The sequence below is a fragment of the Peromyscus eremicus genome, chromosome 15 (assembly GCF_949786415.1).
Source record: "Peromyscus eremicus chromosome 15, PerEre_H2_v1, whole genome shotgun sequence".
NCBI lineage: Eukaryota > Metazoa > Chordata > Mammalia > Rodentia > Cricetidae > Peromyscus > Peromyscus eremicus.
This window is the reverse complement of record NC_081431.1, coordinates 28,848,326-28,862,160: the sequence shown is the minus strand read 5'-3', so window position 1 is coordinate 28,862,160 and position 13,835 is coordinate 28,848,326. Positions and strand designations below refer to the sequence as shown.

The 13,835-nt window shown below is 51.0% G+C and overlaps 1 protein-coding gene across 1 annotated transcript; it reads left to right on the top strand.

Moving 5' to 3' along the window:
• The first annotated feature begins 419 nt into the window (after positions 1–419).
• Positions 420–8,008, top strand: Cd247 (CD247 molecule). The gene is made up of 8 exons (XM_059281085.1): positions 420–507; positions 1,638–1,741; positions 2,843–2,899; positions 3,834–3,914; positions 4,986–5,021; positions 5,757–5,813; positions 6,623–6,658; positions 7,768–8,008. Exons 1-8 carry the CDS (start codon positions 420–422, stop codon positions 7,831–7,833), a joined length of 525 nt encoding a protein of 174 aa, XP_059137068.1. The 3' UTR covers positions 7,834–8,008.
• Positions 8,009–13,835: the final 5,827 nt, after the last annotated feature.

Below are 13,835 nucleotides of genomic sequence, written 5' to 3'. Positions count from 1 at the left end.
GTCCAGTGTCTCCCTACCATGCATGAAGCCCTGGGTGTGATCCCCTGAACCACCAAGCATGATGGTGCACACCTGTAAATCCCAGCACTCCAGATGTGGAGGCAGGAGCATTACAAACTCAAGGTCAGCCTGGAATCCATGGGAAGCTGGAGAAGGGACAGGGTGGTAGCGAGTTCTTTCCAGCTTGGTCTGGAAAGGCACAGCTTTCGTGGGGCTGCCCAGAATTCCAGCCTTCTTTGAAGGGTCTGGGTCATCAACGGTTTCTGAGCAGGGACTATTGGGAAGTTGACAAAGACAGCTTCTGTCTGGGGCCAGGAGGCATCCTGGACTAGAGTCGGAGTGAAAGGCTGAAGATGGAGGGTTTCAGAGCGGTAGGCACGGGGACAGTGAACGAGAGTTAAGTCACCAGCTTCCACGGCATGGTGCGGGCAGCTGCAAGTGTTCCGTGCCTGCAGTTCTCAGCGTTTCCGGCGGCGGCGGCGGCGGCGGTGATCCGACAGCACCTTAGTGATAGCGCTCGAAGCCATAACACAGAACAAACGCTGAGGACTTTTAACCTGCTTCACAGAAGAGGCAGCTGAAAGGACACCCTGCCCCAAATCACACAGCTGAGGCTTAGGACAGCGCCTCTCTTCACCTTACCCACTGTCTCTGGCCCAACATGGCTGGCTAGCAGCCACCAGAGGGCGCTCCTGCCTCTGGAGACATGCTGGAAAGCCACAGAGCCCTCTGCTTGCATGGTTCTCCGGCAGGGCCAGAGTGAGGGTTTTGTGACACCGGGCCGGTTCTCAGGTCCCGCTGCGGCACACTTACCCAGTCGGAGCTCAGTCAAGCTCTGCTTGCTTGCACTGTGATATTTCAAATAGGAATGCTGGCTTCTATTTAACTACCGTCTTTCCTTTCCCTCACGCCTCCCCCCAGCCCTTCTTATCTAGTGCTTTAAACGCAGTGACACGCTTTCAACGCAGTGACAAACATTAGCAAGATGAGAGGAGTTAGGAGCCCACTGAATTAGTGAGAGTGGCTAAATACACTGAGGATCTGAGCTGAAAAGGTTCCCTGGAACTTATTACATCGCCCAGGCTGGCCTCGAACTCACAATCCTCTTGCTTCTTCAGTGCTGGGATTACTGATGTGTGCCACTACACCTAGACTTCACTGACAATGAATAGATACTGAGATGATTTGACTCAATTATTAAATCTCTGAGCCCCACCTTTCTTAGCCCCTAGGGTCTCTCTCTGTAGGTGAACCTTAGTTACCCAGACCTAGGTACCTTTCTGAAACTTACAGTTCATAGTTTATGCAAGGTCTCACTTACAGCTGGGCTTCCATGTCACCAAAGCAGAAGTTTTGTGGACTGTGGACAGTTTTATCTTTCTCCAAGTCAACCCCGCTCCATTCTTCCCAGGCTCTCTGGCTATACCTGGTACTACACTGGCCACTGCAGGCTGGGTTCCTCAGATTGGGCATGTGAGAAAGGTTGCAGGCTGTGGTCTGTGTGAGGTCTGAGGATTGGATCTAGTATCCTTGTTATGATTTCTTTGGCTACAATCTGTCATAAAATCCACCTGGGGTAGGGGGGTGTGTGTTCCTGTAAGCTTGAGCATAGCTAATAGTTTTATCTCTTGGCACAGAGGCACAGAGCTTTGGTCTGCTGGATCCCAAACTCTGCTACCTGCTAGATGGAATACTCTTCATCTATGGGGTCATTGTCACAGCCCTGTACCTGAGAGCAAAGGTGGGTTTCCCTGGGCTCTTGGGGGAGGATGTGGATTCCTCCACGGGGAGGATGTGTGGTGGGGCTTTGGTATTGGAGAGTCTCAGGCATGGGCTTGGTGTGCACGGGCAAGGGAGGGGGCAGCCAAGTATGCACAGTGGGTGGGCTGAGAAGGTGGGGTTTCCATCTACAGCAGACAGGGCAGGACCATGAGCTTAATGCCAGGCCAGTTAGTGAGGATCTGTGCCAAGCCTGGATGTGCGAGTGTCCCACAGCATCTGCTGGCAAACAGGAGGCTCATGCCGGCGGTTAAGGACAAGAGAGTGGAAGATGTGCAGCCTCTTCTTGGGGCCTGCCACTGAGCTGCTAATCAAGGCCACATCGGCTTTTCTCTCCAAGCCTTAATTTCCCCATCTGCAATGAGAGTGTTGGACAGCACCTTCATCCTCAGCAGGTGCTTGAAACCATGGATTTTGTGGAAGAACGCATCTGGGGCAGACAGCAGTCTGATCTCTTCAGGGCACTACAACCCATTTCCTTTCTGACATAAGATTTTACGTGAGACAGTCTTATTTATTGACTTACTTGGAAATGATACCTAGCTGATCTGTAAGATTCTCTCCAGAGCTCCGGCTCTGCAGTTCCTCTCAGCTGAGGTGGCACGTGTGGTTAGGCCAGCCTGGGACACATGCTCCTGACAGTAAGGAAGCACCCAGGAAAGGGCTGGTGACGGTGCCAGTGGGCCAACTTGGTAGCCGCTGTCTACCCTGAGTGTCCTGGAGTCCCTGGAGGAAGGAGCCCAGGAAGGTAGGTGCTCCTGGCTCCCAGCAGGCACACAGACTGGCAGCCCTCTTCACACAAGGTGAGGGCCAAGGCCTTTGCTTGGGATAATTAGCTTCTCCCAAGACTAAAGTTGTAGACACTGGGCAGGCAGGAGAAAGGACAACTGAGTTCAGAGGGAGCTGCCACACCTTGGGCCCCTGCAAGGGATAGCCACAGCAGTAAGACACACGTGGTTCGCTGTCAGCAAGCACTGAGGGGCTGGCGCCCAGCTCAGCACTGTAGCCAGCCCTCTGCCCTCTTGGGGATGGTGCTGAGCTGTGATTCTCTGCTCTATTGCAGTTCAGCCGGAGTGGAGATGCTGCCTCCTACCAGCAGGGCTCCAACCAGCTCTACAACGTAAGTTCCCCGCTCTGCAGACCTGCATGCAAAGTCTTGTCCCAGGACTCGGCTCAGCTATAGGTCTGGTCCAAAGCCATCTGCCTGGTGACTGGGGGCAAGTTGTGGTTCCTCAGTTTCTGAACCCTGAGACTGGGGTAGCAGTCATGCTTGGCCCACGGTGCTGCTGTGAGGACAAGGAGCTTCAATGATGAGATGCGTGGTATAGCCTTGTCTCTAGTGAACTGCTGGCCACCAGCAGTTTGCATGGGTTCGAGGCCACCGCCCAGGGGGAAGGCTCACACAGAAATGCAGTGGGTCTTTGGTCCGTGTGATTCCTCTCTGAGAGCCTTGGTTTCACTTGCTAATGAAAATGCTGTTATGAACCTCATTAGACAGCTCAGCGGGAGGAAAAGCACACGGTGACTTGGGGGTTCCTGCCACGCACCAGCCTGGTAGCAGATATTTTCTGAGGTGCTGGCATGGAGATGAAGCCGTTCCCACCACATCTCTTGCCTCTATTCATGCTTTTTAAAGGGTGCTTTGTGTTCTTGCACAGGACCCAGGCTTTCCCCTAGCACCCACAGGGTGGCTCTCAAACACCTATAACTACTTCTGGGGGATCTGAGGCCGCTTCTGCAGGCACGTGGCACACAGGCATACAGCAGGCACACACATCTACACATAACATAAATAAAATGTACAATTATTTTTACTTTTTATTGTGCTGTTGTGAGACATGGTGCACACATATAGGTCAGAGGACTTCTGTCCTCTCACCATGTGGGTCCTGGGGATTGAACTCAGATCCTGAGGCTCCGAGGCAAGTGCCTTTCCCACCGAGGTACCTCACCTTCCCCATGCTGCATTTTGTGGAGCCACCAGGCGGGGAAACCAAACCCCAATTTCAGCTGACGTGGCTTCGTTCTCCTGAAGGTCCCTTCTCCTGTTCTAGGAGCTCAATCTAGGACGAAGAGAGGAATACGATGTTTTGGACAAGAAGTGGGCTCGGGATCCTGAGGTGGGGGGCAAACAGGTAAGGATGGGGTGGGTGGGCTCTGAGGGAGGGCTGCTCATCCCAGGACAGCGGGCACTAGACTCACAGGAACACGGAGAGGGCCCGGGACGAGGGGACGACAAAGACCCACTGGCTGCCACCTCGCCCTGTCTTCTTGGCTCCATTCTGCATCATGAGAAGCCGAGAAGCCCTGTACATGAGTGTGTCACCACAGGCTCCGCCCTAAACTCTGTCTACCTTCCCTCTACTGCTTCTTAGTCAACCCAAGATGCACACGTTAGTTTCACCTGCCTCCATAAGACAGCCCTGATGTCAAGATACACCCGAAGGGGCTAAGGCCATGGAGGAGAAATCCTGGATTCGGAATCACCCTTTAGAACATGGCCACATCAGGCTCCAGGCGCCTGTGACCTCTTGGCTTTGTAGACTCTATTCCTACAGGGAGGGGAGGGCCAGATGACTCCTCTCTTGGACTAGAGACCTCCTAATAGCAGGGCTCAGGACAAAAGTCCAGTTTCAGGTCAGTACTGCTCAGAGCTACCCAATGTCCTCAATGTTTTTGGTCATCCCTATCCACTCAGGCCTGACCTAGGTCCTCTGAGTTCTGTGCTGGGTGTGCATTGCTAGAGGATGTGGAATGTAGGCAAGTCCCTAACCCCTATTCCATCCTCCAACCTCAGCTCTTCTCCTTAGGACCAGGAGGGTGTGGGGGATGGGCGATGAGGGAGGGGGGGCCGCAGTTTTCTGTGGCCACACCTCAGCAGGACCTGATCAGCACGGACTGGCTGGCTCTGCCCTGAAGGAGGTGACCCCGCCCATGTCTTGGTTTATGGTGCATATGGGAATACATCTGCAAAGAGGCTAAAAGACCATCCTCAACAGACAACCCTGGGGCCTGCCCAGGTGGGAATGTGAAGTGTGTGTGCAGATATGCATAACCAAGTGTGAGCTGTGGAAGGTTGGCCTGAGTAAGGCCGGGGAATGAGGAGGAGACTGGCAGTGGAGCCATAGGACAAGGCAGCATGGGGTTGGTTACACTTTCCAGCCTGGATTCTCTCCGTCTAATCTCTGCCCTTTTCTGCTCCTCAGCAGAGGAGGAGGAACCCCCAGGAAGGCGTGTACAATGTAAGTATAAGAGAATTCACCCTTCACCCTAGAGAGCTGGAAGAAGGCTGGGGGAGGGGCTGCTCTCTCTCCAGTCTTTCTGTTTAGGCCAGCCCTTCCCTGGATGGTCATGTGTCACCCGCTGGTAGCTTTGGAGCATCCCTTTAAGCTCAGCAGCGACACCTCAACCCCCCCCCCCCTTTTTTTGTTGTTATTGTTCCATGGGCTCTGAGCCTGTGCTTGGAGAACAGTAGGAGCTGCAGGCCCTGCTGGGCAGGAGCTGGTTGGCCTGAGAGGATGCTGATCCCAGGGCCTGGAGGATTCTGAGCACTTCCTCTCCATGCAAAGTCCATGCCACCACTGTGGTGTGAAGCTATAGTATCAGGCCACCAAGGTGTCCCTCCCACTGGTGGTGTCCCACAGCAATCGGCTGCTCCACAGCCTGTGGCTGGGAAGAGACGACTTGTTCCAATAAATGACTCATTGCTCCCCTAAGCCCTTATGGTGTCCAATCTCCCTGCTCGGGTTTACAGCTCTGAGTCTCAGCTGTCTTCATCTAACCTGAACTGTTCAACGTATAGAACAGGTAGATCAGAGAAGATTCTGAAGTCGGGCTGAGGAGCACAGTAGACTTGGTTGTGGGCGACAATGTTTGTAAGCCCAGGGTTGGAGCCTGCCAGCTTGGGAATCCAGAGGCTTCCGGGGGAAGGCCCACTCTCTATCAGTTAGGACAGCACATCTCCTCTTTTCCTTCAGGCACTGCAGAAAGACAAGATGGCGGAGGCCTACAGCGAGATTGGGATGAAAGGCGAGGTGAGTGCTGCCCTTCCTTGATGCCCAGGAGGGCTCCTTCTGGTCTCCCAGACACTCCTGCCACAGCCTTCCTCTCCCATCCGTTCCTCCTCCAACTGAGAAAAGTCCATGTGACAGATAACAGATGTGGAGGTGCCACTGGACAGTACAGGAGACCAGGGATGGGCTGAGGTGTCAGGGCTGAAGGGCAGATCTAAAATCCGCGGCTAAGCTTTGCTGGACGCAGACTGAACCTTTGTAGGCAGTCACTGTTCATAGCACAGCTGGGAGCTTGCTGTGCGCTGTCCCTGGGTCCCAGGGGAGAGTCCAAGTGTACGGCTCCTCCCTTGTTCATTAGTGATTACAGAACAATCTCCAAATATCAAGGGCAGAGCCTTGAGTTCTTCTGAGCAGGGGACCCTGTGCGATCAACCGGCCAGCATGTGTGGTCAGTGCCTTCCCTGGAGAGGATATCAACTTCCCTTGGGAGGAACAAGATTTGGGCTAACTGTATCAGAGCTCAACCATTATCTAGCTGCCTTTCTGATGGCAAAAGATGTTGGAGCTGTGTGGAGGACCATTTATTCCAAGCAGCCAGTACTATGTCCCAGATGCCAAAGATCCGAGTTGGGCAGTGTGAACTTGGCGCCCATCTGAGCCAGGTGCCACCTTATTCTATAGAGGCGAAGGTCTGGCCAGGGGCCTAAGGACCCTTCTGTCCTGGGGGCAGGGAATGCTGGCTGGGAAATAGTCCCTTCCGATTCCTTGAGTGGGGGCAGTTGAGCAAGGGTGCCACTACTGATTCCCTTCCATTCTGATCTCGTTTACAGAGGCGGAGAGGCAAGGGGCACGATGGCCTTTACCAGGTGAGAGCTGCTGGCCCTCGGCAGTACTGTTCTGACACGGGGTGACGCTGAAGCTACCATGGTTTGCTTGCTGGTGGCACCAGCCCTTGTCAACAGCCCGGGAGAGCCAACTCAGGGCACACAGGCAGACCGGAGGCCACTCCGCGGCCATTATGTCTCTACAGCTGGGTTGAGACTCAGTTGCGGAGGCAGATACTTGGCTTTAACCAGAGAGGGCTGTGGGAGCCCCAGGCCATTTGGACATAGCAGACAATAGCAGCTATCTGAAAGATGGGAGGGGAGCCCCCAGAGGTGCAGGCAGAAATAGGTAAAGGACCCTACCCAGGGCACTGTTTTCTTGGTCCTCTGTTAGCTCAGCTCTATCTAAGAGAGAAGGTGGGAAGATTGAAGAAAGAAAAAGGCAGCTTCAAAAGGGAAATGTCATTGTAATAATCAGGTGCCTGGTTTATGGAAATTAGTGCAAATTATGCAAACTCTGTGCAGAGAACCTAATTTTCTAAAAAGGGATCCCCCAGTGGCTTCATCTTTCTTGTCGCTGGGCTCGCCTGAGTGCGGTGATATTCAAAGCTGCTTACTGGAAGCTGCTGGCGGCCCCATCGCCTTTCCGGTCCCTGGAACAGAGAGAGGCTTTCCAGCGAGACTAGGGCTAGCCTTGTCTGCCTGTCCAAATATACCACAGTGGTCAGAGACTAGACCTTCCTGGATGAGGACCGAGGCCATGGATCTGCTACTTTCCCTGTGCCTAGTCCAGACTCTCTGTGGGTTCAGGTAGCAGATTCTCTGGCACCTCCCAGTTTCCAGCTCAGTATGTGACAGGGGTAAGCTGCCTTCCTCTTTGGTTGGATGGGGGAGTCTGATGCGCCCTGGGACTGCAGGGCCTAGTGTTTGAGAAGTTGAGAAAGGTGTGAGAATCAAACTGGAAAAGAGTTGCGTCCAAGGCATTTGTAGCAGGACCAAGAATCCATTCTCAGCATTCTCAGGAAGGCTCCCCACCAGTGGCGTGAGGGGACCTTGGGCTGCTGAAGGCAGTGGGACCCATGGTTGAGCCACAGACAGTAAACTTGTGCCTGTGGACTTCTGTTCATTCTTTTGTGACTTGCTTTCACCAGGGCCTCAGCGCTGCCACCAAGGACACCTATGACGCCCTTCATATGCAGACCCTGCCCCCTCGCTAACAGCCAGCAAACTTCCCACTCATCGGCCTGACCTGATGATGTCGATTGTGAAGGACAAACATTTCCAACTCAGTCCATTAATTTCACAGCCACCATTTGATGAAGAGGATGCTTCCAGCCGTCACATCTGTCTTCTCCAGTTCCAAAGTACCGTCCACAGAATGTCGTCCCTGGATGCTTTAAAGGGAGGCCCCCCCCCCCATACCCCAGCCTGGTTCTCTGGTCTTATGGCAGGCCCCTTCTCACAGCAGAGCCAAGCACTAGCCAGGGGATCGGGGGTGGGGGCACTAACACACCTCCTGTCACAGCTGAGTTCAGTTTGCTTTGTCAAAGCCCCAGAGAAGGCCTGGGTACCGTTTGGATTGTTCCACTGGTGTTGACTTGCTTTGCTCCTGCTGTAAAATTGGCTTCTGCTGTCATCCTTCCCACTGTCAAGATAACCTATAATTAGGCCACATGGTGAAAGGCAGAGGGAGGGAGCCTAGGCAAGTGTCTGCCAGAGTTGGCTGAAGGGAAGCGACATGCTCGGAAGGTCCCCAGCACAGGTACAAGGGACCTCCTCCCATCAAGCATACCCTCTGCATCTCCCAACCACTGTGCCAGGCACTCCAGGAATGGAAAGATGCCTTCCCTTCATGGAGAACATGCTCCTCGACATGACTTGTGCCCAAACTGGCACAGAAACAGGCTATGTCATGATAATGAACTAAGCCAAGGGGGTGAGTGAAAAGGGAGTGAGTCCTGCCTTCTTCCAGGAACTTGGTTCATCCCTTCTTGAATGGCAAGAAGACCAAGACCACCCAGGTCTGCATCGCTCACACAGCAGTGACACAATGAGAATCAGTCAGCGGACTGCAAGCTCATGGTATAAAGTGCCTGTGACCATGGACGGGGGACCCTCTGATCTCCAGGGTTTTAATTTATACTGGCTTGCTAAATAAACCTCACTGCTTTGCATAATAAATGCTTTGCTAAAAATGTTTGAAGTCTTATTTCAGTGGTGAAGCCTGGGGTAGTAATGGAGACAGGAAATCAGCAGGCTGCCTCTGCAGAAAGTGAAAAATTACTTTCAGTTGGGAGTAGGCAGGTAGGTACCAGTACACGAAGCCATCCCCGTGTAGGATTCGGCATTAGGCTAGTGGCTGTGCCTCCAGATAGGGGGATGCCTAGTGGAAGAGTGGGGGCCTGGCCTTCTGATTGAACTGTAAAAGGATAGTGGGAAGGCTTCCTGAGGTGAACCTCTCTATGGAATGCAGAACAAGCCAGGGCAGTAACATTCTGAGCAGAGCATCCAGGAGCGAACAGCAGCTACCACAGCAGCCATGTGGGTGCGGAGGGGGAGTGGACAGAATCTTCAGGTCAGCTTCCCTCACCAAGTGACCTTTCCCTCAGTAGTACTTCTGTAAGTTTAGCGACTCTCCCTAACTTCCCAGGTCACGAAGCCCAATTAATAATGGATAAAAGACTAAAATTTGTACGTTGGCTTTTTCAAAACAGAAATCCAAGGCCATCTATTAAAAGGCCTTGAAAATTGAGGATTCCAACAACAATCCTGCGCAGCACATACAGAAAGGCCTTCAATGTCAGTCCCGAGGGGGCTGTACACTCACCTTTAACCTGAGGCCGAGCTCTTTAGACAGAGTGCCTCATCTCCAGGCCTGTTCTAGGCCTCATTTCAAGACCAGCACAGTAGAGAGGGCTGGAAAAGAAGAGTCTGACCCAGTTCTGTTAAGAACATGTCTCTTAGGCAGAGGGGAGCGCTGGTCGTGAGTTACAGGGCAGGAGGTCTTACCTGGAAAGGAGCTATAGAGAAAGCAAGCGTTGAGAGAGCTGAGCAGATGTACCCACGCATCAGAGCTGGGAACCAGTTCCTGGGAGGAGCGCTCCAGATTCACTGGCTACTCCTGGGACAGCCAGGACTCCCGTCCTGCCTGAGGCCTGGCAGTGGACTCTAAGCAGTCTTTCATTCTGGATACTATTAGCTGTAAGATATGAGTACTATCGCTTGTTTCAGAAAATTTAAAACATGTTAAACATAAACCACATCCCTATCTCGTGGTTAAAATGTAAAGCCGTGTGACTTAAAAAAAATCATGGGGGCTGGAGAAATGACTCAGTGGTTGAGAGCACTTGTTGCTCTTGCAGAGGCCCCAGGTTTAGTTCCTGGTCTTGGGAATGGAGAGAGCCTCTTCACAGAGAGCCAGGGCACACGCTCATCTCGTGGGGAAATGCTTCCTATGGGGTCTTGGGAGCAGCTAGAATATAGCTACTTTGTAAAAGGATGGAAGGGTCACAGTTTCATGCCTTCAGGGGTCACATGGGTCTGCTTGTTAGTCTTTCTATGAAAGAAGATGCCACTGTCTCTACCAAAGGTGATGTTAAGATTTTGAAATTACTTTAAAAATAACTATAGACTTACATGCAAGACATAAATGTTAAAAGGGAAAGAATGGAAAAGAGTAAGTTAATTTGACTTAGGAGCAAAAGGGAGGGCTCATATCTGTCTTTTGGCTCTGGCACTTGGTCTTTTTCAGGGGCTCTTGCCAGCATTCACCTGTCAGGGGTACTTCCCAAAGCTCTACAAAAGCTCAAGTCTTCTCTCTGTGGGAAATTCTAGGTTTCCACTTTCCTTATGAAGCCGGTGAGCTCTATGAGGTGCCAGATGTTCAACTGTCTAGAAAGCAGAGGCTTAGTTATGTGCACAGCAGGGCCAGAGGCCAGTTCGGGATGTCCTACCTTCAGAGGGCCCTCTCCCACCACCCCCGGTTCAGGGCCTGCTAAGAAATGCTAGAGGTACCTGGGCCTGTCGGTCCAATGACAGAGCCCACAGATGGAGTTCAATCCCAGTCAGCAGTCACACACACAGCGAGACGGGAGCTTTGAGGAGGTCCCTGCAGGATCAATAAAGGGCCAGTGTGTTTGATCAGAGAGAGCACTCAGGTCTGAAGGAAACTACGCTACTCAACTCAGGGTTCCACTGAGGGTCTGGGCTACAGCTCACTAAGGGAGTCAGAGGGTAAGTATGAGGTGCTCAGATTCTGAGGCTCCCAAGAAGACCTGGGGGGAGAAATGATTTGGAAGGTCCATGTGAGTATCTGTGCAACAACGGCCTGTGTGTAAAACAGCCAGAACACCAAGGCACAGAGACGCCGACAATGTGAAAACACTTGGAAAATGGTTTAATGTTTTACAACAGAAATGGAACTGTACAGTTACAGTAAGTTTAATATATATAAAAAATTACAGCAGACAAATGCATCTACACAAACCCACCATTTCATTCTGATTCACTGGCACCCACACAACCTCTCCCAAGCCCGTGGCCCCTCTGGCAGCCCCAGAAGGGGGAATCACATAAAGGGCACTTTTAAAGAGACAGCACCGCTCATAGTCCCCACCATTCCCCAGGCCTCTGGAGGGATCAGCTAATACCCAACAAGTAGAATTGCTGTGTTTCAGGTTTCCCAGGGCCAGTGCTCCGAATTATCGGTTGATTTTTAGAAAATATTCCCGTCGGAGGAGAAATGGTTACAGGCGCCCTGGGGCAGTGAGGCTACACAATAGCCACCCAGACTGCAGAGTCATCTTAAGGAGAAATGCAAGAGGACACCCAATAAACTACCCAGGAATTGCCACTGCTTCAGTACAGCTGTTGGACAATCCTGGAAAGAATCATGTACATCATATTGTAAGTTTCCACAAACAGAACTCAAAGTCACATTTTAAAGAACACAAAATAACATTTTGGGAGGTCAAGGTGCCAATTCCCCTTGTGTTCCTCCCTGACAACAGTGGAAAAACACCCCTGAATCAATATTAATTAAAAAGGGGGAGGGAGTGGGGAAATTAAGGTATTTAAAGACAGAAATAAACATCTTTAGAAAAACACAATCACTGTCTCTTTAAAATCAGACCCCAGCTGGGCAGTCATCAGTGACTCCACGCTCAAGTGGACACCGTGGAGATTATTACTGACTAGTATGTACACTCAGAACCTTTCATTTTTATTACGAACACCTAGGCAGTGAAAACTGTTATGTTAATACATACAGACACACCCAAAACATACAAAAATACTATTATTTCAAACTACCAAGAATAGGACAGCCAAGTTTTTCATGCTATGACTTTAAGAGCATTACACTGAAACAGACAAGAAGTTAAACGACATTTTTCTTTTAATATCCTGGAAATATACCAAAATATACATCTAAGCTTTGGAATTACTGAGGTTAGGCTAATGCAAGTGCTGGGTAATCGTACTTAATACACAAGTCTAAGGTTCTGCAGGAAAGAAATTGTCTTTGGTATCTGCATCAGGCTAATATTATTAACATTTGGATTTTGCTTTGGGATAGAGCTTGTATGACCCTAGAACCAAATACCCCCCTCCCCCAATCAACTGAGATTAAAAAGATCCATGTAAAAATCTCCTTCATTTTCGACCCCCCCACCCTACCCGCCCCCCAAGTTAAAAAGTCACAGGCGTTTGTCTACCTAGCACAAAGGTTATGAAATACAATGCATAGTTGCAGAGTGGAGCTGCAAAAGGAAACCAAACTACAAACAGAAAGGAAAGTTTGCTAATCGCTCTCTGCCTTTCCTCACAAACGGGACAGCCACTTCCAAGCAGTTCCAGTAAAGAAAAGAGAAAGAAGGCTCAGAAGGGCCCCTCGAGGGGGTGGAGACCCAGCCCCAGAGGTGAAAGCACCCAGCAGAGCAGCCAGTCCTGCGCCAGTGTCTTCAGCGTCCCCACTCTGTGGAGTCCGTGGCCATCCTGCAGCAGCGCCCGGCTAAGGCCCTCTGCTAAGTTCTGGTGATGACCCTGGTTGCTGTCAGAGGGATGTAGTGGTGATGGGCTTTGGGCTTTGGTTTTGGAAAATCTCATGTTGCCAGTATTTTTCATGTACGTTCTGCTCACAAGCTGGCAAGAGCCAAAACTACTGAGCAGGCACCTGAACAAAACTCTTAACTTGGAAAAAAGCTTACTTGCCCTTTTGAGCTGGTCAGAGGTGCCCTACCTGCCCTCGGGCATGTCTCTAAGTGCCAGGACGCCACAGACTGGATTGAGGCCGAAGACTTCCCTTTTCTTTGGTTTTTTTGTTTGTTTTGAGTCTATACAATCATTAAGAAATCTTTGGTTTTGGCTGGAAATGGAAAAACAAAACAAAACAAAGAAACCACCCTCCCCTGGCTTATAGCAGCAGTGTGATGACCTGACCTGGTTAAGCTTTTTATTTCCCCCCAACTTTGGGGGTGGGGATTACAAGCTGAGAACTACATTCAAAGAAAAGGTTGAAAGGGCCAGGGATGCAGCTTCCAAAAAACCCATTGGATATAAGATTGTCAAATAATAATAATTAGTATTATAATATTATTAATAATAAACTTAAATATGTTTTTTTTTTTTTTGGTCATGTCACACAGGAAACGAGAGAAATGTCTATGCGGCAGTCAGCTTAAATGAACCTTTGGTGTCCTTTCTACCAAGTAAGTCCTGGCAATGAGCAGAACCGCAAGGCTCCAGAGGGGAAGGTCAGCCTGGACCCCACTTGGCAAAGGCAAGGATACAAGCTGTTATGTGTCTAGCAGTTGGAGACCTGGGGCAGAGGGGGAGGGCAGCTGGCAGTCCTTGAAGGCAAGGTGGTGGGGACACAGGGGACCCGGGAAGATCCCCGACAACAAAAACAGACAGGAGATTGCAATTTGCCCTCAGTTTTGTAGTAGCTTCAAAGCAGAGACATTCAGAAGCTTAGGGTGGGTGGGTGGGGGGCGTCCCACCCTAGGCGACAGGTCTTAGGATGCTATAGGCCAGAGTTCAATGTTGCTGAGAAGAGGGAGGGCAGACTTGGCAACTCTGTAGGGTTGAGAGGAAGTTAAAGCAAGCTACTTAGTCACGAGTTAGAAATGAGGTATACAACAGCTCCTGGACGACTGGTGGGCAGAAAACCCCACACTTACTCACCTAGCCTTCACTACTACCACAGAGGAGAGGAATGGCT